The 26,957-nt window shown below is 37.0% G+C and overlaps 1 protein-coding gene across 1 annotated transcript; it reads right to left on the minus strand.

The window, feature by feature from the left end:
• Positions 1 to 19,348, minus strand: LOC144974892 (ATP synthase subunit gamma, mitochondrial-like). The gene is made up of 8 exons (XM_078918357.1): positions 19,316 to 19,348; positions 13,611 to 13,717; positions 9,329 to 9,369; positions 8,893 to 9,024; positions 5,071 to 5,269; positions 3,534 to 3,677; positions 2,921 to 3,141; positions 1 to 461 (listed from the first exon to the last, which is right to left on the minus strand). Exons 1-8 carry the CDS (start codon positions 19,334 to 19,336, stop codon positions 361 to 363), a joined length of 966 nt encoding a protein of 321 aa, XP_078774483.1. The 5' UTR covers positions 19,337 to 19,348; the 3' UTR covers positions 1 to 360.
• Between the last annotated feature and the right edge of the window lie 7,609 nt (positions 19,349 to 26,957).

Here is a 26,957-nt window from a genome sequence, read left to right on the forward strand (position 1 = left end):
GAGAGTTCAAAGATTTATTATTATTATTATATATCAATTGCACCCTCATTTTTGTAAAATCTTTACAGACTTGTGAAAAGATTTGAAATAAATCATTCATTCAGCATTATCACTCATGATCTTTACAATAATGAAATACTCTCAAAGCCCCTATTCCATGTCAATACAAAAAGCTCATTGTCTACATTTTTTTTTTAAATTGACATCTTATCTTATACTTGCCATAATTAGGATGAAAATTTTAAAGAAAAAAACTTCATAAAATTTCCAAGCTAAAGGGATGTATTTGATCCAATAAATAATCACAAAACCTGAGCTAACATCAAACACAACAGTGTGTCTTTCATTCTCTCCATGTACTTATAACGCAGCGGCACCAGAGATGATTTCAATCAATTCTCTGGTAATGACAGCTTGACGGGTGCGGTTGAATGTCATTGTCAGTTTGTCAATCATCTCACCTGAAAAATAACAGTGAAATAGGATGAATATGATAATTTTGAAGATGGTCATTAAAAAAAAATTAAGATTGCCTATACTATACATATTAATTCAAAAATTTACTGCAAAATATACATAGAAAAATAAGAATAAAGATTTACTAAAAAACAACTACAAGTAGGTATCCCAAACTACTACTGTTCAGCAGGTGAATGTTCCCTAACAAAGCATAAAAAAGCATTAAAATCAGCAGCCTGTGAAGATAATAATATCCCAAATTGGGTCTGCTAGACTGTTTCAGCGCAAAGTGCCATCTATGTAAACAAAGCCTATTTGTTTCTTTTCCTGAACAAGATTTATTGTTCTTCACAAGTCATAAAAAAAATGAAACTTTAAAAACCCATAACATTTTTGTTTATTTTCCGATTTTGACAAATAAAATGTTATTATCCATGATTTGGGAAGACACATGTGCAGACCTGCCTACCTGAAAATGTAAATATTCGTAGTTTCTAGGTTATAAAAGTAGTAGTCGCTATAGTTAATTTTCTAGATCACAAGAATTAAATAACACTTCGAAATCCTTTAAATTATCAACTTTCATTTCCAATGAGTTTTCATGACTAAGAGCTGTTCAGGAAGTTCTGCAATTGAAGCCAAAATTTCGCAATTCTACGAATTTTTCATGGTAGTTGACATGCCTGCATGTGGCTTTGTAATTTCATTTTTGCTATTTGTATAACGAAATTTAAGTTTATGACACCTACTACAAGATAAATTTGCAAGTAGTACATCAATATATACAACAATTAGCAATATGATATTAGACAAACGAGATCTTTTATCATAACTATCAAGGGAATGGAATGAATTGACAGATGATAAAACAACTGCCATCAATAAAATGAAACTGCTGCTAGAAAAAAGAAAAAAAAAAATCATAAGAAACCAACCAATTTAGACTTAGCATTACTGAGGTACCTTTCTTATGGTCTGCAATGCATCTTTAACTCATTGAACACAAAGCTCCATCAGTGGAACCAAGGGCTGCTAACTTTCATTACAATTATTTAAATTTTATATTTTAAGCATCTTAAGCCGCAAGGGCATAGCTCTAACCCTTAATTTACCAGGAGTTTATGAAAAACACATGCATAATTTACCAAGGTAAGCGGCATAACCCCGGATGATTTCATGACTGACTTCAATAAAAAATTCATTTTAAAAAAATTGGTGTCTGATTTATTCCAAATTTGTTGTAAATGAAAGGGAAAAGGTGAAAGTTTAATATAAAATACAATTTGAGGCATCCAAGATGTTACATGAGTAGAAAAAAAAATAAATCCAGAAATTCAGTCTTAAACAGAAAAGTCGAAAAATTTAAAAGCCATTTTTGAAAAATTGCTGCTTCAAAGTGAAACAAGGTATCCATGTCCGGTTAAAAGGAAAGTAAAGATATTTGCTTTAACTTTGCAAGATAAAGAGTTCCACAGTGAAGTGAGTCCAAATACAAATACAAGGTGAAAATGGGAGTTATTTAGGTGTTACTATCACCAGCTGTGAAGCAGGCGATCTAGTATAATTTATAGGCGGGCTATGTGGTAAATTATCGGCTAAATTAATTTCATTATCCTTTTTTTTGGGTATAATTTAATTCCCTTTTGACAGTAAAATGCGATGTTCAGTTGTTTTTGTTTTTCATTTCACTGATCACAAGCAACCTTGTTCCAAACTGATTAAGAAAGAAAGCAAAGCGAATAAAATTCACTGTCCTATTATTTAATTCAAATAAATGTTTACCCATTTTGGTGTTATTTTTTTCATTATTTGTGTCCATCTCAATACTAATTGCATGAAAATCATAATTTGTTGTTATTATTCACCTTGTGATCAAATTTAAAATATTGATGAATAGTACAGGCACAAAAATTTGAGGGCCTCTGTTGCTAGACTTTGAAAATTTGTTTTAAAAAAAACAAAACAAAAGAAAACCCACACACACAAAAAAAAAAAAAAACCTTCAATGTTCAACTGTATCTAAAACATAAATTCAATTAAAAAATATAACCAATAGCAAATTCCTGTAAAAACAAGTTCTGGAATGTCTTAATTGTGGCATAGAAAACTGCATCCTGGGGAACAGTGAGGTACGGTAACTAAATGATGCGTCTCCAACGAGTTAAGGTATCAACATTGCTCGAAAGCTTGATACTGATTCCAGCTGGAAGGTTCATCCATAGGTGGTACATTTTTAGGAAAGAAGAGTGAAGAAGACTGCCAACATTGGACGGAGGAATATTAAAATTTTGATGCCACAACTGCCTACATAATTTTTTTTTTTTTTTATTATTCCGTTTAGTATAAATCCATTTAATCCTTTGTACAAAGGATTTATAAATAGGGTATTACCCAATTGCTTCCCTCACAGCTTCCTCAGATTAAAAAAAAACAAAAAATTAACCATCTAATCAAAACTCACCTGCATTTTTACTGGCAGCATCCATAGCCGTCATTCTAGAACTTTGCTCGCTACAAGCACCTTCCTTCATTGCAAACAAGATTAAGCTTGCCAAAGAAAACTCATTGTAGCTTTTCATCACGTCCTCGTCAATGCTGTCATAAAGATTGAATTTGGGAGCTGACTCGATGGCAGATGAAGTGGGGATTGGCAGCTCTGTAGTGTTGTAGGATATCACACTCCTGTTATGAAAGGAAATAAGATAGTACAAATTAAATGAAGAAATCTAAATGTTATTCATACATATGCAAACCTGCCACAGGCAACAAATTAGAATCTATATTTGTTTTTTGGTTTGTTTTTTTTGCGGGGGGGGGGGGGGGGGGGGGGGGGGGGGCAAATTTCAAGTAAAAAATCTAGATCAACCCATAAAAATAAACACTTAAGACTGATTTTTAATTGATTTAGTGTTGATCAAGGTTATTATTATTACATTATTTGATTTATGAGTTATATTTTGAGTTTCGAAAATATTGTGCAATCTAGAATGCAACAGCGCATCATGGTTAAAATATTTTCACTGACCTCAAGATAAATAAAAATATTCATTTTTAAGAAGTAAATTATATCTTACTTGAAGGTATTGAAGATTAAAGCAGCCTGATCATAGTCGTATCCACAATTCAAGATTTCATTGGCCACAAGAGATGCATCAGCAAAAGTTGGTGGCCTCTTGCCGTAGTCATTAAAACTGGTCAGAATGTCAGCAGACAGTGTTCTGAAAATATTTAAATAAATTTTTTTTTAAACAACAACCAACAACAACAAAAAGCCCCAGCGGAAAATAAGTCTAAATATTGAGGTAAAAAGGAATCATATGATACACCCTGAAAGATTGGAAAACGATTGTATGAGACAGATTGTAATTTACAACATACAGCAGTTAGGAGGAACAGGCATACTGACGAAATGCTCACTGGGGACATTCTTTGGATATTTGTTGAGTACATGTCCTCTTTATATCTATAAAATTAACCAGAAAAAAATAAATTAGAGAGCAACACGTATTCAATGAACAACATGGGACAGTGTAAAGTTCAGTGAATCTTTGTTTCGACAAATTCTTGAACATGCCTTAAGACAAGAGATACAAACTGTGATGTGCAACATCTACCAGCAGTACCAACACACGAAACTATGTGTAACCTTAAACGTTTATATTTATAGTATGATTGATAAAATTTAGTGAGAACTACTCATAAAAATGGCTGGCTAAAAACAAAAACAAAGAGCTGAATGATGTCAATTTTGTTCCTTCTACATGATCTCAATGTTTGTGCATCCAGCATCTAGGTCTCGTAGGTTCGCCTTTTTGTTGACAAAATAATGAACATCATTCACTCTTGAGTGCTTAGACAAACAGAGCACACCATCCATGCAAATACAACACAACATGGCTGTAAGAATGGAGGGGGTAAGTTACTTGTCTGCATACATGTGCCCTTGTAAAAACTATAGCCGGAGTCCATAGCTATCAGGTTTTTGTCATAGGGGATTTGAAAAATAAGTTGCGTTGTCAGGTATCCCAATGCAATTCTTTCATTAGTGTGTCAACATACAGTATTGTGATAAATATTCATACATTGTGGGTTTGACTACTTTGGGCCAGGCAAGCACTAAAGATGGTTATGCCTGAGACTGACCAAAAAATATTGTAACTTATTGTAACATTACAAGACGGAGATCACAAGCTCTTTTTGGAAAAAAAAAATGGAAAGTGAGTTGTTAGTGGTGCTCCATGAAATCAATGATTCCATTGGTTGAGCTCTTGAATACAACAACTCACAGTAATCAACTTTTTTTCTTGTTTTATGACATGATTTTTATTTTAGGTCAGTTTTGGGCAAAACTTTCATGAAGGACATGGCACAATGCAACTTGCTCTGCTCTCTCTTCCCATCCCCATTCTCTTTCTCTCTCTCTCTCCCCCCCTCTGTCTTAATGGCTCTAAGTCTCAGTTAGTCGAAACTGTGAAATAGTTTGTGGAGGCTGTGAAAAATTTACCAAGACAACAAAGGATATAGTTTGGGAATTCTGTCCCTGTTCCTTGAAACCATGAATTTGTCGGTTGCTCAAATGCGTGTTTTAAAAAAAAAATTTTTTAATCCAACCTTTGCAGAATGGCCTTTGCCTTGTCCCCGACAACAATAATCTTGATATTGGTGTTTGGATTTTCCTCTTTCTTGGCCTTGATGTACTTAACAACAGATGAATGGATACCACCACACAGTCCCCTGTCAGATGACATGGCAACCATCAGCTGATTGGGCTTGGCCTCTTCGGCTTGGATCTCTGCTTTCTCGTAAAAAGCTGGAATGGAAAAGAAAATAAGTTGCGATGGAAACCTGATATTACAGGGATTGTTGGACCAGAACCAAATCCATGCTATGAGGATAATCATTAAAAATCATTTGCACAACAACAGTTAGAAGTAGTGGTAGAAAAAGCAACAGCATCAACAAGAGTACTACTAATACTAACTGAAACTTATTTTGAAATGTGACCTGATGACTCAAAACAGTATTACATCAGGGTGAACTAGACGCAGGAAATAAAACCAATTTCAAAAAGCCGGAAATCCGGAAATCTTGCACCCATGACAAAGTGAGTTAATTTTATTAATTATGCAAAATATGCAAAAAATAGCAAATTATGTTGACCTCATTATGCCAATGCGGCCGCATAAAACTGCCAGCTCAGGTTAACACAGAAAGTAGAAAGAAAAAGGAAAGACGCAACAATGTTTCACACTGTAACAGTGTATCAGTGTCAGCAGTCAAAAATAGTAGTGAAATAAACTAGCAGAGACCCTCAATAGATCGCAATTTCTAAATTGCAAATGACTTTCAGAAAAAAAAAGCGAACAAATCTGGCCGATTTGAGGACAGCTCAAAATGATAAAAAAGGGGGATATGACGCAGTTTGCCGAAAGTTACGAAATTTGCAACACAAATTACCACTATACCAGAACTAGGCAATACCCATTTTACCTCATATAAGTACCATCTTAACAGTCAATATTGTCAATGTTTACTTAATTGTGATGCAATAACAGACAGCTATTGACTTGTACAAGTATTAGTAAATGCTGGGTCCCTACAGCAATTCCATTTTAAAATTCAGGGAGTTTTCAAGGTGATTTTTAAAAAATTCACCAAGGCTTAAAACAACGAATTTTCCTTCGACCCATAAGTTTCTCCACAGCAATGTAAGGGCCTCAAGCTCACTTTTCTTCATCTTAGCTGAAGATAATACATTTGAATGAACAATAAATTTCAAAGTATTCAAATACTCTGCCATTTTGCCTGCTATTATTATTTTTTTCAAAATCTGAAATGGTGGGTTATGTGATGATTGTAATGGTGATGTGGTGGTTGTAGTAGTAGTGGTGGTGGGGATGGTGATGTGGTGGAAGGGAAGGTGTTGTGATGGTTGTAGTAGTAGTGACAGGGATGGTGATGTGGTGGTTATTGTGGCAGAGGTGGTAGGGATGTTGTGTGGTTATTGTATTAGTGGTGGTGGTAGTAGTATTAGTAGAAGCGGTGGTAGGGATGGTGATGTGGTGGAAGGGAAGGTGCTTTGGTGGTTGTAGAAGTAGCGGCAGGGATAGTGATGTGGTGGTTATTGTAGCAGTGGGGGTAGGGATGGTGTGTGGTAGTGGTGATGGTGATTGTATTAGTGATGGTATGGATGATGGTGATGTGGTGGTAGTAGTAGTAGCAGTGGTAGGGATGGTGATGTGGTGATTGTATTAGTGGTGGTATGGATGATGGTGATGTGGTGGTAGTATTAGTAGTAGCGGTGGTAGGGATGGTGATGTGGTGATTGTAGTGGTAGTGGGGATGGTGATGTGGTGATTGTAGTAGTGTAGGTGGGGATGGTCATGTGGTGGTTGTAGTAGTGGTGGTAGGGATCTTTGTAAGGAAGATATTGAAAATGATATTGTAGAGGTTGCAGTAGCGGTGGTTGTAATGCTGATGATGTGGATGTAGTAGTGTGGTAGTGACAATGAATTGGTGGTTGTGGTGGTAGTGATGATGATGTTATGGTGGTGGAAGTTATAACAATGGTACGGATGTGGTGGTGGCGGTGGCAGTTGTAGTAGTGGTGGTAGTGATAATGATATGCTGGTTGTGGTGGTGGTAAGATGATGATAATGTTGTGGCAGTGGTGGGTTTTTTTATGTAAGTGGTTGTAGTGATAATGATGATGATGATGAAGTGGTGGTGGGATTTTTGTGGTTCTAGCAGTGGTGGCAATAATAACAACAATAATAATAATAATAATAATAATAATAATAATAATAATAATAATAATAATAATAATAATAATAATAATAATAATAATCTTTATTGTCCAAATTAAAGGCAATTCATGTGAGGTAAACAATGCTCAGTTTGGTTCATGGTATGAACATCAACACGTTTACATTACAGACACAGCCATACACGAACATACACGCTTGCACATTGTTTCTTTACATGTATACAAAAGAAATGAGCGTACATACATACACATATACATACATACATAGAAACCAGCATACCATCGTATATGCATGCCTACATACATACATACACACAGACAGACAGATATAACGATACGATCTATTTGCTGGGACAGCAGATAACCATATTATAAATATAGTGTCTTATATTAAGAAGAAGATGGCAATGATTGTGATGATGATGATGATGATGGTGATGATGATGACTATGATAATGATGATGATGATGATGATAACGACGGCAGCAATGTCGATGATGATGATTCACGCCACTGCTTCTCGTTATTTTCATTGGTTGTCTCATTTTTCCACAGAAGATTTGTTAATTAATTTTATGGCAGTTGGAATGAAGGTTGCCTTATGTCGATTTGTCCTACATTTTGCTTCTAGATACCGTCTTCCGGAGCGCAGAAGTTGGAATTTTTCGCTCAGCGGATGCCTCTTTCCGTTGATAATGTTAAAAGCTTTCTTCTCAACTGCATCAATATAAGTTGTGTCAAGGTGTCTAAGATCGGTGTTAATTATGTTTGAAGCCTCTCTGAGGGTTCTATGTAGTTTTGGATTTTTCTTTTGTTCCACAGCTTCCATACCACGTTGTGATGCCAAATGAAACGATACTCAATATTAATGACTTGTAGATTTGTATCAATGACAATGATGATGAATTGGTGGCAGTTGTGGTTGCAGAAGTGATGGTAGTGATGATGATGATATGGTGGTGGTGGCGGTGCTGTAGTAATGATGGTATTGATATTGATGTGGTAGTGGTTGTTGTACCACATAGTCATGTTGGTAGTGGTGATGGTGGTGTTGTGGTTGTAGTAGTGGTGGTACTGATGATGATGATGTTTTGGTTGAAGTTGTGGTGATCTCGCACAATTCAAGTTTTCAAAGGAGTTTTCTCCTAAAATGAAATTCAAGGAGTTTTCAAGATTTTCTCAGTAATATCAAAATCAAGGAGTTTTCAAGGAGTCCTTTAATTCAAGGATGCCGCGAGAACCATGTAAAAGGTAAGTGATCACTAGCCAAATAAATCCCTTCTTCCTTTCTTTCATTCACACTGTAAATAAATTCATTCATGATGCTAGTCAGTCGCCGAGAGTTGACTTAAATCAATTTCTGCTATAACTCTTGACTTCCCCAAACAATTGTTAACAAAGATAAAGAGGAGACAAAAAAAATTAGGGCCATTGACAGATGTTGACTTCGTAAGTGATAGGGATCTAATGAATAAAAATAATGGGGGGGGGGGGGGGGGGGGGGAGGATTTAAAAAATCCCCGTTATATATTCTGCCGTTTTAGTGAAGAACATAGTATGTGCTATTGGGTTACCATTGCATAAACTGTGTTATTTTAAATAACGGCAGTATTGGAAACTTAGCTCTCAGTGGCAATTAAGACATCAAAATTATATGGTCATCTCACCTTTAGCTCCAATGCCATAGGATCTAGCAGGCTTTAACTCTCTGTCTGCACGAGCAAATTTGGCAGCTGACACCATTTTCATAGACTTGGTGATCTTTTGAATATTGGTGACAGACTTGAGGCGAAGACGAACTGGAGTAAAAAAAAAAAAAAGAAAAAAAAGAAGAGATTATTATTATTAGTTTGCAAACATATTTTTTATATGTGCCTAGTATGAAAACATATCTTTAAGCATTGGATCCAGAACATTTATGGAATAAATATAAAAATTATTTCTTTATACCTGTTGTGATATAAAATCTTACTTAGACATAAGTGAAAATTACTTATCAACACTGGCATATTTTGAAACAAAAATATTCTACTTCATATTGTGTTTGACAAAATGACAAAAATGTAATATTATATAATATAATAAAATAAAAATATTACTCACTCTCTTTCAGAGTTGCCATACCACGGACCTGAGCTTGGCCACTGAAAGAGAAATATTAATATAATTTTTATATTTACTTTCAACTTAAACGATGGTTTTGCTCACCTATTTTAATTTATACTTGTATTGTAAATTAAAGTAACCATAATATCGTGCAAAGATGACATTTCTGTTACATGTTACATCTTTGCATGAATATCTATTTGGACTAAAGCCATATAATAACTGGCAGCAATAATACTAAGTGAAAGGTTCAAGGACTAAACAAAAAGAAAGACTATTGTATTCTTAGACTATTCCTGAACCTTAAACCTTGACGTTTTGTGATGATATGTGAAAATAAGTAGTCTAAGTTGCTCATGACCACTTGTATAAGCGGCAAGCCTTTATGGCTAACTTTTTTTTTGTATTTCTCACTTTTGTTACTGCATATAAGGTGACAACTCTAAACACAGCTGTGGCCACATATTGTCAGGGCAAAAATCCCGTTTTTAATTTTGAATATATTGTTCTTTGCTGTGACCTGGATGGGACTTTTAGGGATTGTCAAAATAAGCACATTGATATAGATAACATGGAATCCCCTGTTCCTTATATGAATCAAACCCCTTTTTCTTCGGTACTTTGGCGACCCGTTTCTACCCCCCCCTCCCTCTTGTCATAGTGCCATTCCTTTCTCTTCGCATCTCACAGTAAAACGAAAACTTCCAGCTCGGTTTGCAAATAGGTACATGCAGGATTGTCTCTCACTAGGCCAAGGCTAATGGATCAAACACCAAGACATCGGGTAGTGGGAATCTAATACCAAACTATAGATTCTCTGTCTAGAGAGGTGAGCCGGTGTTACCAATACTTAGCTTCTATACCAGGACAAATCATTCGTTTGGACAGAAAAATAAATAAAAAACTTACCGCTTACCGTCAAAAGCAGTTTAGATTTGAAGATACATTTGTTTTCTATCAAAAAACATTCGGTACTGGACAATCCTTGATGAATTTCAAAAGTTGTGTTTGAAATTATATCCTAAATATTTTCATGATTCATTCCTCGCTAAATCGTGTGTGTTTTTCATCTGTCCAATGGTTGGTGCCTGCCGCCTGCCGCGCAAAACAAAGGTTTTCTAAAAAGTTTATTGAGAAAAAGATACGGAAAAAAGTGTCCCTAGATAGGTATGCAATTGGTGCATAAGTGCAGTAAAAATTGGTGCGCAAAATTAGTTCGTAGAGGATGCGAGACTGCGTGTGTGTGTGTGTGTGTGAGTATGTGTGTATGTGTGTCTCTTTTTTTTTTTTTGGGAGTGCCTACGTACACGGTAACGGGGCATCCTCAGGATCTATGTACACGTAAACCGATTTACCGTTGCAACATTCTGTCAGTGATGGTCCTCGCTGTCGTGACCGCGCGTGCTCGCGTGTGTGTGTTTTAATCAAAACAATTTTAACCATTAATGGCGAGATCCCATCTTACACTCCCCAAACTCCAGATCTTAGTCTTAAAGTTATCATTAAAAGACAAGCTTTGGGATTTATAGTTTACTTGAAGCCCGAGTCTAAATATACTCTTACTACTGCTTCTTGGTGAAACGATTTATTCCGCATAAGCAATCTGCAGAAAAAAATCAGTGTCACTGTAAAAGGTTAAAATTTCACGAAGTACGCTCCGTGAACACCGCTGTAACAATCCTTTGATCTACGTCATCAGGCAACCCGTTCTTCTTTCATCTTTTCCCATTCCCCCTTACTATCCCCCATCCCCCCGCCCATCTCTCTCTCTCTCTCTTTCTTTCTTATCATAGTGTTATCCCTTCCCATCTCAATGTAAAATGAAAACGTTCTGCTGTTTGCAGATACATGTATGATTGTTTTGTTTTTTCTCTCTCACTCGGCTAGGATTAAAAACCAAGACATCAGGTAATTGGTGTCTAATGCCAAAGTATAGATTCTCTCTTTGGCCAATTTAGTCACGCACGTGGCAGCCCAGCTATTTATTATGTTCTGCCTATAACACACAATAAGTGGGATTATGGGGGTGGGTACGAAAGAAATCAAGGTCATAAGTAACCGTGCACAAGAGCTGTATAGGGAATTGGTTTCTGGGGGTCTTGCAAATACCAAATATTTTATGGAAAGCTCTTTCGAACTCCAAGACGTCTGGTTTGTTTTGCTATCTTGGAACAAACGAAACAGAGATGTCTTGAGGTGTGACCTAGTTGTCTGATTTTGTGACCTGGATGTAAGGTTTTGTGACCTAGATGTATCCTTTTGTGTGTGCAAGCCATGCGGGTAAGTACAGCGATAGCTTGCCAGTTGAGGAAAAAAAATGAAGAAGCAGCGTATCCGCATTTGAAAAACAAAACAAAAAAAACCTGAAAAAACAAAACAACTTAACATTTTAAAGGCGAATATCAATCTTACTTGGACCAAAAATAAAATCTTACCGTTTTCATCAAAAGACAAAAAACAAATTACAATTTAAAAACTTGAGCTTTTATATAGGGCAATATCCACCCAATGTGCTCAAAGCGTTTTTTATCAATATTTTTACTGCTCTTATGGTGGAAACGTTTTTTTTTTTTCTGCGTTAAAAAATAATATAAATGACGACTATTATTTGAAAACAAAAAAATCAATGTCACTGGCAAAGGGTTAATTGCAGTATTCCTGCATCCTGTGAGACTCCTATGGCACTTGCTAATCATAAAAAAAGGAAATAGCAATCAACAATACTAAGTTGAAAAAAAAAGAAGAAAAAAAGGAGGGGGGGGGGGGGGGGGGGGGGGGGAGAGCAAACCCAGTAGCAATGCAACCTTTAGCGGCCAAATTCGATCTTTGACCTAACACCAAATCCTCTTTCATCAAAAGACAAGTAACGGCAAAACGATTATAGACAATTGAAGTCCGCGTTGCGATAGTCTGACTGCTCTCTTGGTGGAAAAGCTGTATTCTCCGTTAACAATAATAAAGATAAAAGCAAACTATTATCTAAAAGCAAAAAATTTGCTTCGCTGTTAAGGGGTTAAGAACATCTGCCAGCATCGTTGACATGCTCTACGTCACCAAGTGACAAGTCTCCCTTTCGTCTTCATCATGCAACCCCCCCCCCCCTCTCCACTCTCATGGTGGTGGTGGCGGCGGATAAAAAAGGCCTTTTTTTCTTTTATTCAATCAACTTGACTGCTGGTGGACCCTAGGCCTCTCTACAAGTCCAAGAAATAATACTCACTTTTTCTCTGCTCCAACGAAAATATCTACCCCCTACCGGTCTAATTATTTGTAGCAGACGACAAATTTCTCAAAACGGTCACGTGACACTGTAAAAACAACACAGGAAGTCCATGAAAGCTTATTTACGGCATTTCCTTTGAACCGTGTAAACAACAAAATTTCGTTTTCATTCGACTCAACGGGTCAGATTGGCCGGTATTTTTTAATGAACTAAAGTTCTGAAAAATCAAAATGTTTCTTAGAAAGTTGAAAGATGCTAGTTTTTGAAACAGAGGTAGGTTTTTAAGAAAAATCTTTATATTTTACGTGAATGCATGCTCAAGGCGAGTTGGACGTGCAGCGGAGGTTGGTAGGCCAAAGGCCCACCTCTCTAGCCAATTTAATCAGACATTTGGCCGTCTGATAGCCCAGCTACTGCTTACGTTCTGCCTATAACAACACACAAACACAAACAACACAGAGGGGAGGGGGGGGGGGGAGGAGAATTAAAGGTCATAAGTCATAAGTTATCTTGCACCAAATTCAAGTTCAATGCCCCCTTCGCCCTTCCCTCCCAATGTTACCGTGTATGTAGATCTCGAGACTAGGTGCCCGGTTACCTTGTACAGTAGACACTCCCCCTATTATTACTACTATTACTATCTATTATTTATGATATCTTGATGAACCTGACTGAAGTTGAAGCCTGATTTTTTGATGAGCAACATAAAAATATAACTGGCTAACTAAACATCAGTAAAATCCCCTCGGCAGGGACAACATTTTTTTACGAAAGTACCCGGAATTGGCCTCGGATTAAGTTGACCCCTCTTCCCGAACTTCATTCATATATTCTGTGCTTTACGACTTTCAGTCTCAGACTCACGAACTCGAACTTCATTTGCCTCTGCCGGCAACGACAGACGAATAACCTTCCACTTCCCGGCCTTACTCTTTGTCGTAAGTTCAAAGATGAGCTACATGACGTTGTTTGCAGTATATAACTCAGAGTAAACATAATGCACCTTCTCCAGCATTAAGTCTATTTTTAAAAGGTTGGGATTTTGTTACTTCTTACCATTGTGGCACAAGCAAAGGTACTGCCCTTGACAAAACCGACTCCATGTTGTCCTCGAGAGAGTGATCAGATTGTATTGAGTTACCAAGTAAAAGCGTTGAAAAGAGCTAAATAGGGATGTGAAAAAGAACCAAATACTGCTATCTTTACAATTTTGTTTAATTATCGCTGCTGGCACCACAACCAACAGCACCACTGCCACAAACATTATCATCATCACCAGCATCATCATCATAATCATCATCATCATCATCATCATCATCATCAAATATTGAGTTCCAACTGGAAGATCTGAAAAAGCGTGGATGAAGCAGTGTCTGACAAAGCAAGAAAGAAAAATACACGAGAAAAAAACAAAACAAAAACATCCACAAAAACACCTTCCTTGATTGGAAGCTATATAGAAACGATATAGACGCCACTCAGCTCTTTGTCGTTGTTATTAGACAGCTATTTTGGTGATAAGTTCTCACTAAGTTATATCAATCAGACTATATATATAAAAAACGTTCAAAGTTACACATAGTTTTGTGTGTTGGTACGTTTTATCCGGTTGGTGGATGTTGTATTTTTCCTAAACGCACTGCATAAATAGATGTCAGACACATCGTCATCACCATCAGACTCCATGTTGTCCTCGGGAGAGTGATCAGATTGTATTCATGATTAACATAATATTAGATGAAAATAGAGTTAAACAACAACAATTGCATCATTGGTGGTGGTAGCGCTGGTGTTGGAGTTGTTGAAGATGATGATGATGATGATGATGATGATGATGATGATGATGATGACGACATCGACGACGATGATGGTGATGATGATGATGATGATGATGATGATGATGATGATGATGATGATGATGATGATGATGATGATGATGATGAGATAAATATAGATCCTACGGCATTGGAGCTGAAGGCAAGATGTCTTTATAATTTTGATGTCTTTTCACAATTGCCATCTATCCACCGAGAGTTTCCAATACAACAGGGATTAAATGATCAATGAAATCCCCCCTTTTCCTCCTCTATTTTTATTACAGATTTCTGTTAAATGACAAGTACCCATCAGACCTCAATCACTTAAGCAAGAAGTCAACATCCTTTTAAAAAAAAAATCTACTTTTTATCTTTGTTAACCATTTTCTCGGGAAGTCAAGAGTGACAAATCAAAATATAAAATTCCACGTTTCCGTTAATTTTACTTTGGTTTGTAGGCCTATCATGTACGTGCAAATATAAACGATAATAAATGCCTCTATTAAAAAAGATTAGCTAGGACACAAACATCTTTTACGTGATTTTTTGGGCCTTATTCTGACGATGTTTTACATTTCTCGGGATGAAAAGGATTCCTAGAATGGAATTAAATAAATGTTATTTGATCAAACATTGAAAAAGAAACGACCATGCTTCGAACACCTATCGATACCCACCAGAGACTTAGGGCAACGTTAAGGCATTTTCAGACTGTTAGCAGAGATGATTTATAAAGAGATAATCTACTCTACTTTTTTCCCTCTTTATGGAGTGCTGTAAATTTTTGGTTACGTCCCCTGGATTTTGCAAGGTAGTCTTGTTATTTCCTACAGAAATGGTTTACCTCTAGAACACCCAGTACACGTCCGTTTACCTCATATTCATATTAGTGTTTTTGCCTGTCACGATTGATTTTCAGATATAAAATTGTGCCCTTAGTGATGATGATGTGTTTGTTGTAGTGGTGGTGGTGACGATGATGTGGTGTTGGCGGTTGCAGTAATGGTAGAGTTGTAGCAGTGGTGATGACGTGGTGGTAGCGATTGTGGTAGTAGTAGTGATGATGATGATGATGATGATGATGATGATGATGATGATGATGATGATGATGTTGATGATGATGATGATGATGGTGATGTGGTGTGGGTATGTGGTAGTGGTAGTAGTGACGATGATGTTGATTTAATGATGGTGGTGGCGATTGTGGTAGTGGTAGTAGTGACCATGTTGTTTTGGTGATTGTAGTAGCGATGCTGATATGGTAGTAGTAGTAGTAGTAGTAGTAGTAGTAGTAGTAGTAGTAGTAGTAGTAGTAGTAGTAGTTGTTGTTGTTGTTGTTGTAGCATTATTATTATTATTATTATTATTATTATTATTATTATTATTATTATTATTATTATTAGTAGTAGTAGTAGTAGTAGTAGTAGTAGTAGTAGTAGTAGTAGTAGTAGTAGTAATGATGTGGTGGTGGTTGTAGTAGTGGTAGTTGTGATGACGAGGTGATGTTGGCTGTAGTAAAGGTAATTGTGATGATGATGTGGTGATGGTGGTGATGGTGTTTGGTGGTAGTAGTGATGATGATGATGATGATGATGATGATGATGATGATGATGTGGTGGTGGTGGTAGTAGTGATGATGATGTGGTGGTGGTAGTGGTAGTAGTGATGACGATGTGGTGGTGGTGGTGCTATTGGTAGTTGTGATGATGATGATGATGATGATGATGATGATGATGATGATGATGATGATGATGTGGTGGCGGCAGTGGTGGTGGAAGTAATGATGACGATGTGGTGTTGATGCTTGTAGTTGTGATAATATTGTGGTGGTAGTGGTAGTGGTAGTAGTGATGATGATGTGGTGGTAGTGGTGGTGGTGGTGGTGGTAGTTGTAGTAGTGATAATGATGTGGTGATGGTGGTTGTAGTTGTGGTGATGGTGGTGGTTGTAATATAAGCGGTACGGTAGTGATGATGATGTGGTGGTAGAGATTAAGTGTGATACAGACCAATGATTCATTTATGCATGTGTAAACATTCAATGACACACCGTATTGTTCCACCCGAGGCCTCTCCATTATCACTCTGTCGTTTGTATAATGACACACCATACGATATGTGATCACTGAATTCTTTGAGTTTGAGATTTCTATTTGAACGCTGGGCTGGGTCGATAAAATTGTTTACATCATATTAGTGTGATATTTGGGCACGTCTGTCGTACACTGGGGAAAGAAAAGGAACGGTTTATTCCCTATACTAGTGTACTGAATACACAGCTGAAGAGATAATAATAAGGGCTAAACTGTTTGACTGAGCCGAGAATGCGAGGTGGCCGTCTGTTTTAGCACAGCGTAACTGTCACCGGGGTGGGCGAGTTAGAGGTTCGAGCTCCTTTGTATTGTAGGCATATTTTCTTTCTTTCTTTATTTTACTCCCTTGGCAAAAATTCTTAATTTTCAACTTCAACATGTTGACACCATACCTGGTAACGCCAGACTCGAGAAGTTTAATCGACTGTTAACACTTTTGAGTTATTTACTTTTACTCACTTCTTTTAAAGTCTATTATTTTAATTTAGGACATAATGAATACTTTGGATATGAGAGATTCTTTCCTGAGAAAAAAAAACAAACCTGTAGTTTAATTCGTTCACCTGTAATTAGGGTAAATAGACATTAATTTTTGTGTTTCTCTTATTATGCCAGGATCAGGTGATTGGTGTGCGGAATACACAATTAAAAAACAAACAAACAAACAAACAAAAAAAAAAAAAACATCTTTAAATTTTGCTCTGTATTAAAAAAATATAGATAAATCAAAACAACCAACGCCCAAACTTCTTGAACCTTAAACTTGCTTTAGAGATGTTTGGACAGTAGTGCCGCGCTGAGGACCACGGTTCTTTAGCTGAGAACCGGGCACCGGTCCCAAAGTGGAGAACCGTTGGCGGTCCTCTCTTCTTATAACCTTTCAACGGTCCCAGCGATTCTCGCGCCATACTACTGCCGTTTCTTTGTCCCAGCGATTCTTTGGCTAGATTCTTTGCCTGTATTCCACCAATCACCACCCATCCCACTTAATTAATCGCACCCCCCCCCCTTCTTTTTTTTGTTGCTATAAACTAAACGGCACATACGACCATCTCCCTCCACTCCGCAAACCGCCCTCTCGTGTGTGGGACGGGGGAAGCAGGAGTCGCATGACAACCATCAACGCCTTGGACGATTCCATTATATGGGGTAAATTTCAAAATTTACTACACCATAATGATCACAATGACAATGATCTATGATGAAGGCATCACCCCTCTTCTCTAATGGTTTATTGTTTGGAATGAATGTGACTGCTAAAGATGTGTGTGTGTGTGTGTGTGTGTATGTGTGTATGTGTGTGTGTGTGTGTAATTCGAACCTAATAAGTCCGATTTTTTGTTTTCTTTTGTCTATCTCTTGTCATCACTCCTTTCTATCTCATTGTTGTCATTAAAAATAATACAATAATATTAAAATTTCGTTTGGTGTTTTAACTAATCAAATAATATGAGCTTCAGTGGAGAGTGAACCAGAGACTTTGGGAGTTGGGCATCAGTGGGGACTGAACTAGAGACTATGAGTGAGGTGGGTACCAGCCGGGAGTGAACCCAATATGTGAGGTGGGCACCAGTGGGGGATTGAATCAGAGACCATATAATGAGGGCACCAGTACATATTGAACCAAAGACAGTGGGAGGTGGGCACCATTGGGGATTGAACTAGAGACTATGGGAGGAGGGTGAGACGAGTGATTTTGTCTCACTCGCGCATCTATTTGAAAACCACTTGAAAATTTAGTGGACAACGATATTTGCGAAGGGAAATTCATACCTTGAGTTAGAACACTCAAAACATGGACAGTCCTTTCTCCAATAAAGCCCAGTGTTAACATAAAACGGCTCAGAATTTTGCTAAAGGCATTTGGTTAGATATAACGGAACTTCTCCCATTGTGTAACGGAACGCTAGCTCTTACCACTCGCTTTCCGCTTAAGTCTTATCCTACTGCCTATTGTCCGTGTATCTCCTGCTAACTGTCTTTTCCAAACAAGACTTCAGGTGTGTTTATGCCCTCAGGTTCTCGTCTCGTTCAAGAGTAGTTAAGAGCAGCTAAAATCGCAATTAATATTCTAGCTCTCCGCTATCTCCCTATCCAGTTGTTAATCAAAAGCATCTAAACGCAATTGGCTATCTAAATAGGAACATTCTTTCTGATTGGCTATCCCCATAATTTTTTGGCGTGGCTCATTTTACAAAACCAAATTTATCTCAAAACAGACACTACCCCCCCCCCCCCACACACACACTAAGAATCACAAGGAAGAAGGACCACGTCTTAAACTTCAAACTTGTAAAAAGTTCAACTATCTCTCGGTTGGAGGTCATAAATTTTTGGTTAACTTATTCAAAGTGGAACGAGATATTACTGTGAATTAATGCTTAACCTACCATTACTATTATCATTTCTGTATTTTTTATTTGTGCTTTATTCTTTGGATGTTCGTAAGTTGAAATACTTGTACAAAACTATATCTATATGTATGTACGAGGACTCGTAATATTATACTGTAGTTAACATTTATGATCTTTGGTGTTATTTCATTTATATTCAATATGTATATTGCATGATGTCTTACATCATAATCACAATTATAAGTTATAAACCATAAAATACAAGGGACATAACCCCGTTAAATTCTCATTATGTAAGGTAGCTCAACTGTCAGTTGATGTTTGATACAAATGCAATAACTGTAACCATTATCGTGGAGTTATTGCTTCTCCTTGCCTTTGGTCGGCAAATAAAAGCTATTATGATGTGCCGCTCAAGGACGACCCGGAGGCGGAAGATAAACTAAATTTGGCTCTAAGACCTTTTTGTTAATTAAACTCTTAATTGAAGGTCCTTACCCAGTCCCTGCCTAGCATCATTGCCTCGCATCCTTGCCCAGCGCCAAATCATTGCCTAGTTGTCAATCCCTGATGTCAGTCCTAGTCCTCGCCGACACAAGAACCTTCCTGTCAGCCTGTAGCCACACCTAACTGTTGTGAAGTGTGAAGTCAAGAAAACCTGTTACAGCTCATCCCGAGAAGGGTACAAATCAAGCAAGCCGGCTGGACAAAAGATAAGCCAAACGGGCTTATACCATTTTCAAATGAACGACTCGTCGTTGACACAGATGAATAAAAATAAATAAATAAATAAATAAATAAATAATTAAATAAATAAATAAATAAATAAATACATTAGATCTACTCAATTAGAGCTATTCTTCCTGTAATTAAATGAAATAACAATTAAATTGTCAATTATATATATTATCCATAATTTTCATTCTACCTTCCACTTCCACTTATTCTCTCTATCTTTTCCTGTAGCAGTCTAATTAAACTTATGTATAGATAGTATGCGCTTGGCTAAGAAGCTCACAACATTGCCATCCGGTAGTATAACGGACCAACACACAAAACGTGTGTAACCATGAACTTTTATAGTCTGGTTAATACAGTTTAGTGAGAAGTACCCATAAATGCGGATGGCAAAAACCAATAACAAAGCCCTGCGTGACGTCAACTTCGAACTATCTATAGAACTGTTATTATTGTATTGGGCGTTACTATTGTCTTGACTCACTTGTTATTAATACAATTAAGTTATAATCAGCGGCGTGGCATGCTTACAGTATAAAGTGGTGCCAGACGAAAATGGCTTACACATGCTATATTTGTAAATATAAAAGAAAGGGTAAAAAAAATATGAAAATACTACTTACATGCTTGTAAAGTAAATTTGCATGGTGATGTTTCTATCCCTGCAAATCTTTTCAATAGTTTGAGTTTGTTAATAGAAATCACGAACGAATATATTGATTGGAGATTGGACACTGAGGGAAATGACTAAAGGGATACATGCAAACAGTGAATGTCAATCGAACAAAGGGTAATTTCAAAAACTTAAGTACAAAACGTAAGAATGTAAACAGCCCATTGCCTACTAAAAGAGTACTATATGTACGTCATGAAACAGCCCCATACCACTTCGGAAATCAAACATGACACCATACAAGATCTCTCTCTCTCTCTCTCTCTCTCTCTCTCTCTCTCTCTCTCTCTCTCTCTCTGTCTCTCTCTCTCTCTCTCTCTCTGTGTGTGTGTGTGTGTGATAACGTGCGCTAACACACACACACACACACACACACACACACACACACACACAGAGTTAAACAGTGTCGGTCAAACACGCATATTCACGTGAAGATCATGCAAGCATCACTATCAAGAAAGGTTTGGTTAACTCGTTTACATTCCTTCATATCAATTTTTGCAGCAATAATAATAATAATAATATAATAATAATAATAATAATAATAATAATAATAATAATAATAATAATAATAATAATAATAATATAATAATAATAATATATAATAATAATAAATTACTATATACAATAATCACGACAAAGAGAGAGAAACAAATGAACTTGTTAATAATCGCGATTTCGATAATAATAAAGGTAGTCGAAATTACCATACTATGACTATCACGTAAATGACCTAAATTAGCTATTATTCCCCAGTCCAACAGAGTTGGAGCAAAAATTTCTCGGCACCTGAGGCGGGTTTTTTCTCGTATGTGAAGATGGTAAAAATTCGAGCCATTTTCTCAGGTATTCAATGTGGCAACACTAATAGTAATAGCCTTAAATGGTGCCAGCAAAAATCCGCTCATTGCACTCGTTTGAGTGGGGAAATCCAGTCACTCGCTCAGCCACGGTAACACAGTCGCTGACAGTCATCAACAGATTGTGTGAATCGGGATAGAAGCGTGGATAGAAGGCGTTGTGACAGAAAGGGAGTCTGTTTCGCACTGTTGATAAAAGGCGGTATATACCATTTCTCAGTATTATAAATATATTTTTAAAAATGCTGTTATCCATTCTTAAAACACGGATGTGGTGCCAGGCACCATTTGAACCAATAGAGCCACGCCCCTGGTTATAATTATAAGGGACCCTAAGGCTATTCTTAATCACCCCTAGATTAAACCTGAGTCGTTTGTGGTGTAGGTTGAGCGGCGCAGCTGGTAACGAGAGCCATAGCGCGCATAATTATATACTAGTTCGAATCCAGACAATTGAGCTTATCGTTTGGACTCGAACCCACAATAAAACCACAAACCCCGGCACAGAGGGCACCACTGAGGAGTGAACCAGATAATATTAGAGGTGGGCACCAGTGGGGAGTCAAGCTTGGACTATGGGAGGTCGGCACCAGTGGTGAGTGAACCCAGAACTGCCTGAGGTGGACAGCAAGGGGGAGTGAACCAGAGACAATGGGAGCAAGGCTCCAGTGGAAATTGAACTGGAGACTATTGGGAGTTGGTACCAATGGGTATTAAACCAGAGACTATGGGAAATGGGCACATTAGAGAGTGAACTAGAGACTATGTGAGGTGGGCACCAGTGGTGATTGAACCAGAGACTATGGCGGATGGTCACCAGTGGGGATTGAACCAGAGACTATGGGAGGTGGGCACCATTAGAGAGTAAACTAAAGACTATGAGAGGTAGGCACCAGTGGGAACTGAACCAAATACTATAGGAGGTGGGCACCATTGAGAAGTGGATCAGAGACTATGCGATGAGGGCACCAGTTGAGATTGAACCAGAGACTATGGGAGGTGGGCACCAGTATGAGTGAACCAGGGACAGTGGAAGTGGATGTCAGCGGGGAATGAACCAAGGGCTATGAGAGGGTGACTATGGAAGGTGGATGCCAATGGAGAGTGGACCCAAGGTTAAGGAGAGAAGACATCAAGTGGAGAGTGAACATGCGACTATCTGAGGTTGATACCAGCAGGGAGTGAGCTTGGGATTATTGGAAGTGGACAACAGTAGGGAACGAACCCAGACACCGAGATGTGAATACCATGAGGGGGTAGTGAACCTGGGACTATTAGAGGTGGACATCAATCTGGAATGTACACAAGACTATAGGATGAGATACAGGTGACGAGTGAATCAGGGACTGTGAGACGTGGACAATACTGGGGAGTGAACCCAATGCTGAGGAAGAAGACACCCAGTGGAGAGTTACCCCGTTATACCTCGGGTGGACAAAAGTGGGGACTGAATCTGGAACTGTAGGAGGCCGACACTAGAGGTGATTGAATCTGGAATTAGGGGTGGAGACAAGTGGAGAGTAAACCTGGTGTCAAAAAAATGGAAGACGGACACCAATGAGGAGCGAACCCAGGACTCATTATCATCATCATTATCATTATTCAGTCTTTTGTCTGTGTACGGTAGTGCTGGTGAATAGAAATAAGCTGACTTCTATCACAATACTGGCCTAAACGAAATGAGAAACTAAACTCAAAGATAAAATTATCTGACCCCGCCGCCCCTCCCCTCCCTTCTCTCTCTCTCTCTCTCTCTCTCTCTCTCTCTCTCTCTCTCTCTCTCTCTCTCTCTCTCTCTCTCTCTCGTTGACACAGATGCTTAAAAATAAATAAATAAATAAATTAGATCTACTCAATTAGAGCTATTCTTCCTAAGATTAAATGAATACAGGAATAACAATTAAATTGTCAATTTTATATATTATCCATGATTTTCATTCTACCTTCCACTTATTCTCTCTATCTTTTCCTGTAGCAATCTAATTAAACGTATGTATAGAATTGTTATTATTGTATTAGGCGTTATTATTTTCTTGACTCACTTGTTATGACTGAATAAAATCGATATAAAAACAAAAAAGAAAAAAATAATTAATTAAAAAAAAAAAAAAAAAAAAAAAAAAAAAAAAAAAAAAAAAGGGGGGGGGGGGGGGGGGGGGGGGATAAAGCCATTTTGTTTTCATAAAAATTATTCGATGCAGTTCGTAATATTTGTTCCAACAAGACGTTTTACATCGTCATCGTGATTACTAAGCTACTAAAGTTGGAGTGTCAAAAGTGGGGAGTGAACCTTGGACTGTGGGAGGTGGACCCGAGACAATCTCTAGCGTACACCAGTGAAAAGTGAACCTGGAACAATATTATGTCTACATCCTGTAATCTTGGCTATTCAACTTCCACAGGGCTCGTTCCCCGCTGGCGCCCATCTCAGGTAGTCTAGGAATTGCTTTTCAATGGTGTCCATATCTCATTTGTCCCGGGTTTGAATTCTATTGGTGTCCATCTTTTATAGTCCCGGGTTCGCTCTCCATCAGTGTCCACCGATAAGTGAGTGTTCCTGGTTCCCTCCGCACTGGTGTCCACCTCTAACAGTTCTGGGTTCACTCCCCACTGGTACCCACTTCCTAGAGTCTCTGTTTCATTCCTCATTGGTGCCCACTTCCCATAGTCTCTGGTTTACTCCCCAGATGATGATGTTGTTTGTTGATGATGATGATGATAATAATAATGATAATAATTATCATAATATGAATTATGAATATGATGACGATAGCGTAAATAATTTATGAAAGAGTGTAGGCACGTCGATCGGCGTGTTCATATTATTTAACCCGTGCAGCCGAGTATATCGGGATTCTTTTGTTCATAATATTATAATATATATATAGGGTGCGAGAAAATAAAAGGCCCCATTTTGGAGATCTGTCATTTTCAAAGTAACAATAGTAGACAATTGTCCTTTTGACACAATATTTATTATTTAATAATAGTCATGTGAAATTTCTAAAACGTTGAAAAAGTAGTTATTATTTTAAAAGACTTTATAAAAACGTACCCTAAAAACATAATATCAGGATTTCAAAAAGCTCATACGTGATCGGTCGAACCGCCGTTTTGTGACACGAAGCAATTGAACGACGAATATCATCAATAGTTATTCTGTCCCAAGCATCCTAGATTGCTGCTTTTAATTGCTCTTCATCGAATACTTTTTGTCTGCCCTTGTAACAATAATAATAATAATAATAATAATAATAATAATATAATAATAATAATAATAATAATAATAATAATAATAATAATAATAATAATAATAATAATAATAATGTACTTTATTCATCCAAAAGGAAATTCTTGTACAGACGTATACAATGCCGACAATGATACATAATAATATACGTAAATATAATTATAATGTGGTAAAGTAAAATTTGGTAATAGGTATAGTGTAACAATATTGTAGGCTGTAAGAATAATTACATAGTGTAAATTTCAAGGGACATACAGATTATATAATTGCAAAGATATATATAGATATCTAGAAAAGGTATATTGATGTCAACATATAAGAAAAAATATTAGTAAAACGCTAAGAATTAGTTACAGTATAATACTATTGTAAATTGACGAGAAAAATTACATAGTATAAAGTATAAATTACATGGCACATAATGTAGAATAAATAGGTAAATAGAAAAGTTGTAGTAAGCGATTTTATAAATTCATGTTTAAAAATTGTGGGTATGGAGTAATTTTAAAGAAAAGGATTCAAAGTTAAAACAGACGTAGACCAAAATTTATAAATTATTTTCCTTGTTCAAAATTCTGCAACTGGAAGGTAAAAAGGATCGGAGGTGTCTTTCACTTTTTGTTCATATAGACAACAATCGGTAATTTCTGTTCGACTTAGTGATCTAAAGATTTAAAGGATGTGTTGGATTACCGTATCTAAAATGGATTACCGTATCTAAAATATTTCCAATTTTTCTTAAGCAGTATTCTGAATATAAATCATTAAAAGAAATGGATCACGTGGTAAATTAATTAGCTCTTTTAAAAGTCCTGTCAAAGTTAGCTTTTGCTGAGCTAAGAAAATTCCCTCCCCCCCCCCCCGGGGCAGTAATACAAAAAAAAAAAACAAAACAAAAACACTTCCTATTACAGATCTATAAAATAGCGTACAAAGTGTTTTGTCAATGTTGGGTTGGGACAATTTCCGTAAAAGGTACATTCTTTGATTAATTTTACTATTTTTATAACTGGTATGTACGTCTCACCGTATTTTGTTGCCCATGGTGACTCCTAGATATTTGTATTCTTCCACCTGCTCTACTTTTTCATTTTTAATAGTAATATGGTCTTTTGTATTCTTATCTTTTCTAAAGTCTATAATTAATTCTTTGGTCTTACTAACATTCAATTCAAGGTGGTTATTGTCGCACCAGGAAACAAATTTATTTATTTATTCCTTATAATTTATTTCGTCATTATTAGTAATTAGTCCTTGTTGAGTTGTACCGTCAGCAAATTTTAAAAGGGGTATGTTTAAATCTGCGCTTTTACAGTCGTTTGTATAAAGTATAAAGAGCATGGGAGAGATTACACAGCCCTGCGGAGCACCAGTATTTATAGTTAGTTATGTTATTGAAGACATCTCCTCTTACTTGTATATATTGTATTCTATTTGTAATGAAGTCTAGCATCCAGGAGATGATATAAGGATTAATTTTAAAAGTAGAAAGTTTATGAGCAAGGAGGTGGGGCTGAATAGTATAATTGTAATATATATTGTTAATAATATATAATAATAAGGTAATATTGTTTGACATTGACATTATGGCCCAAAATGCTGTAATCCATAGTATTTAAATCAGGGCTCATGGGAGGCCATTTATCTTTTGTTATGAATTTAATGTTGTTTTCCACTAAGAATATTTGTGTCGATCTACTTGTGTGGGATGTAGCCCATCTTGTTGGAAAATAAACAAATTATCAGGATACAGTGTAAAGCAGTCTGGTAAGCAGTACCGTATAATTTTGCGCATTCACTTTTATTGTTTTGGTATCGATGAAATGGAGACGGGTTTTGCCGTTCCAACTAACCCCTCCCGAAACCATTTTTTTTTTTTTGAAAACAGATTACTCTCGTGGTAAAGTCTATCCAGTGAAATGTCAGTTTTTCTACTATCGTACACAACGTCATTATGACTGTTTCTTGCAAGTTCAATATAATAGTGAAGTCTTTTTCGTCTGTAAAATTGATATGCTTAACGTCGTTGTGGGTGAATTTGTCTAGTAAAGTTCTTGCTCGTGTTTTGCGTTATCTCTTGACGTTTTCAGACTTTCTGCTGGTTTTGATTCGCTTGAAAGGGCGGAGATTAAGATCTTTTTTTGATAATCTGCCGTACGGAAAAGTCACTTATGCCTTGGACACCAGCAACTTCACGAGTTGAGATGTGATCCAGGATTGTCTTCTTGAGAGAGTTCTGTTATTTTCCTCTCCCCTCGTTGAACGGGGGCGGCCACCACCTTTTTTTTTTTTTTCTATGAATTGACCCTTTTTTTCGTATTTTTGTCGGAAATTCTCGAACATATCTTTTTACCAGTCCAACCCTTTTCCTCGAATAATGCTTTAATAATACTTTTATCTTCCTCAGAATAAACCATGGCTGTTAGTTGTCAGTTTTAGGAATTCTGCTTTCTTGTTTTGATTGTGTGTTCAACACAGTGCAAATTATGCGTACAGTGAAACAGGAAGTAAACGGGGTGAGCTGCACCCTACCTTGCGGCAAGACAGGACGGTCAAACATGACGCGAATTTCTCGAACTCTTGATATGACAATTTTTTAGTGATAATCTTTGAACAGCT

Source organism: Berghia stephanieae, chromosome 6 (genome assembly GCF_034508935.2).
Source record: "Berghia stephanieae isolate SIO BIC M18660-M18661 chromosome 6, UCSD_Bste_1.3, whole genome shotgun sequence".
Classification (NCBI taxonomy): domain Eukaryota; kingdom Metazoa; phylum Mollusca; class Gastropoda; order Nudibranchia; family Aeolidiidae; genus Berghia; species Berghia stephanieae.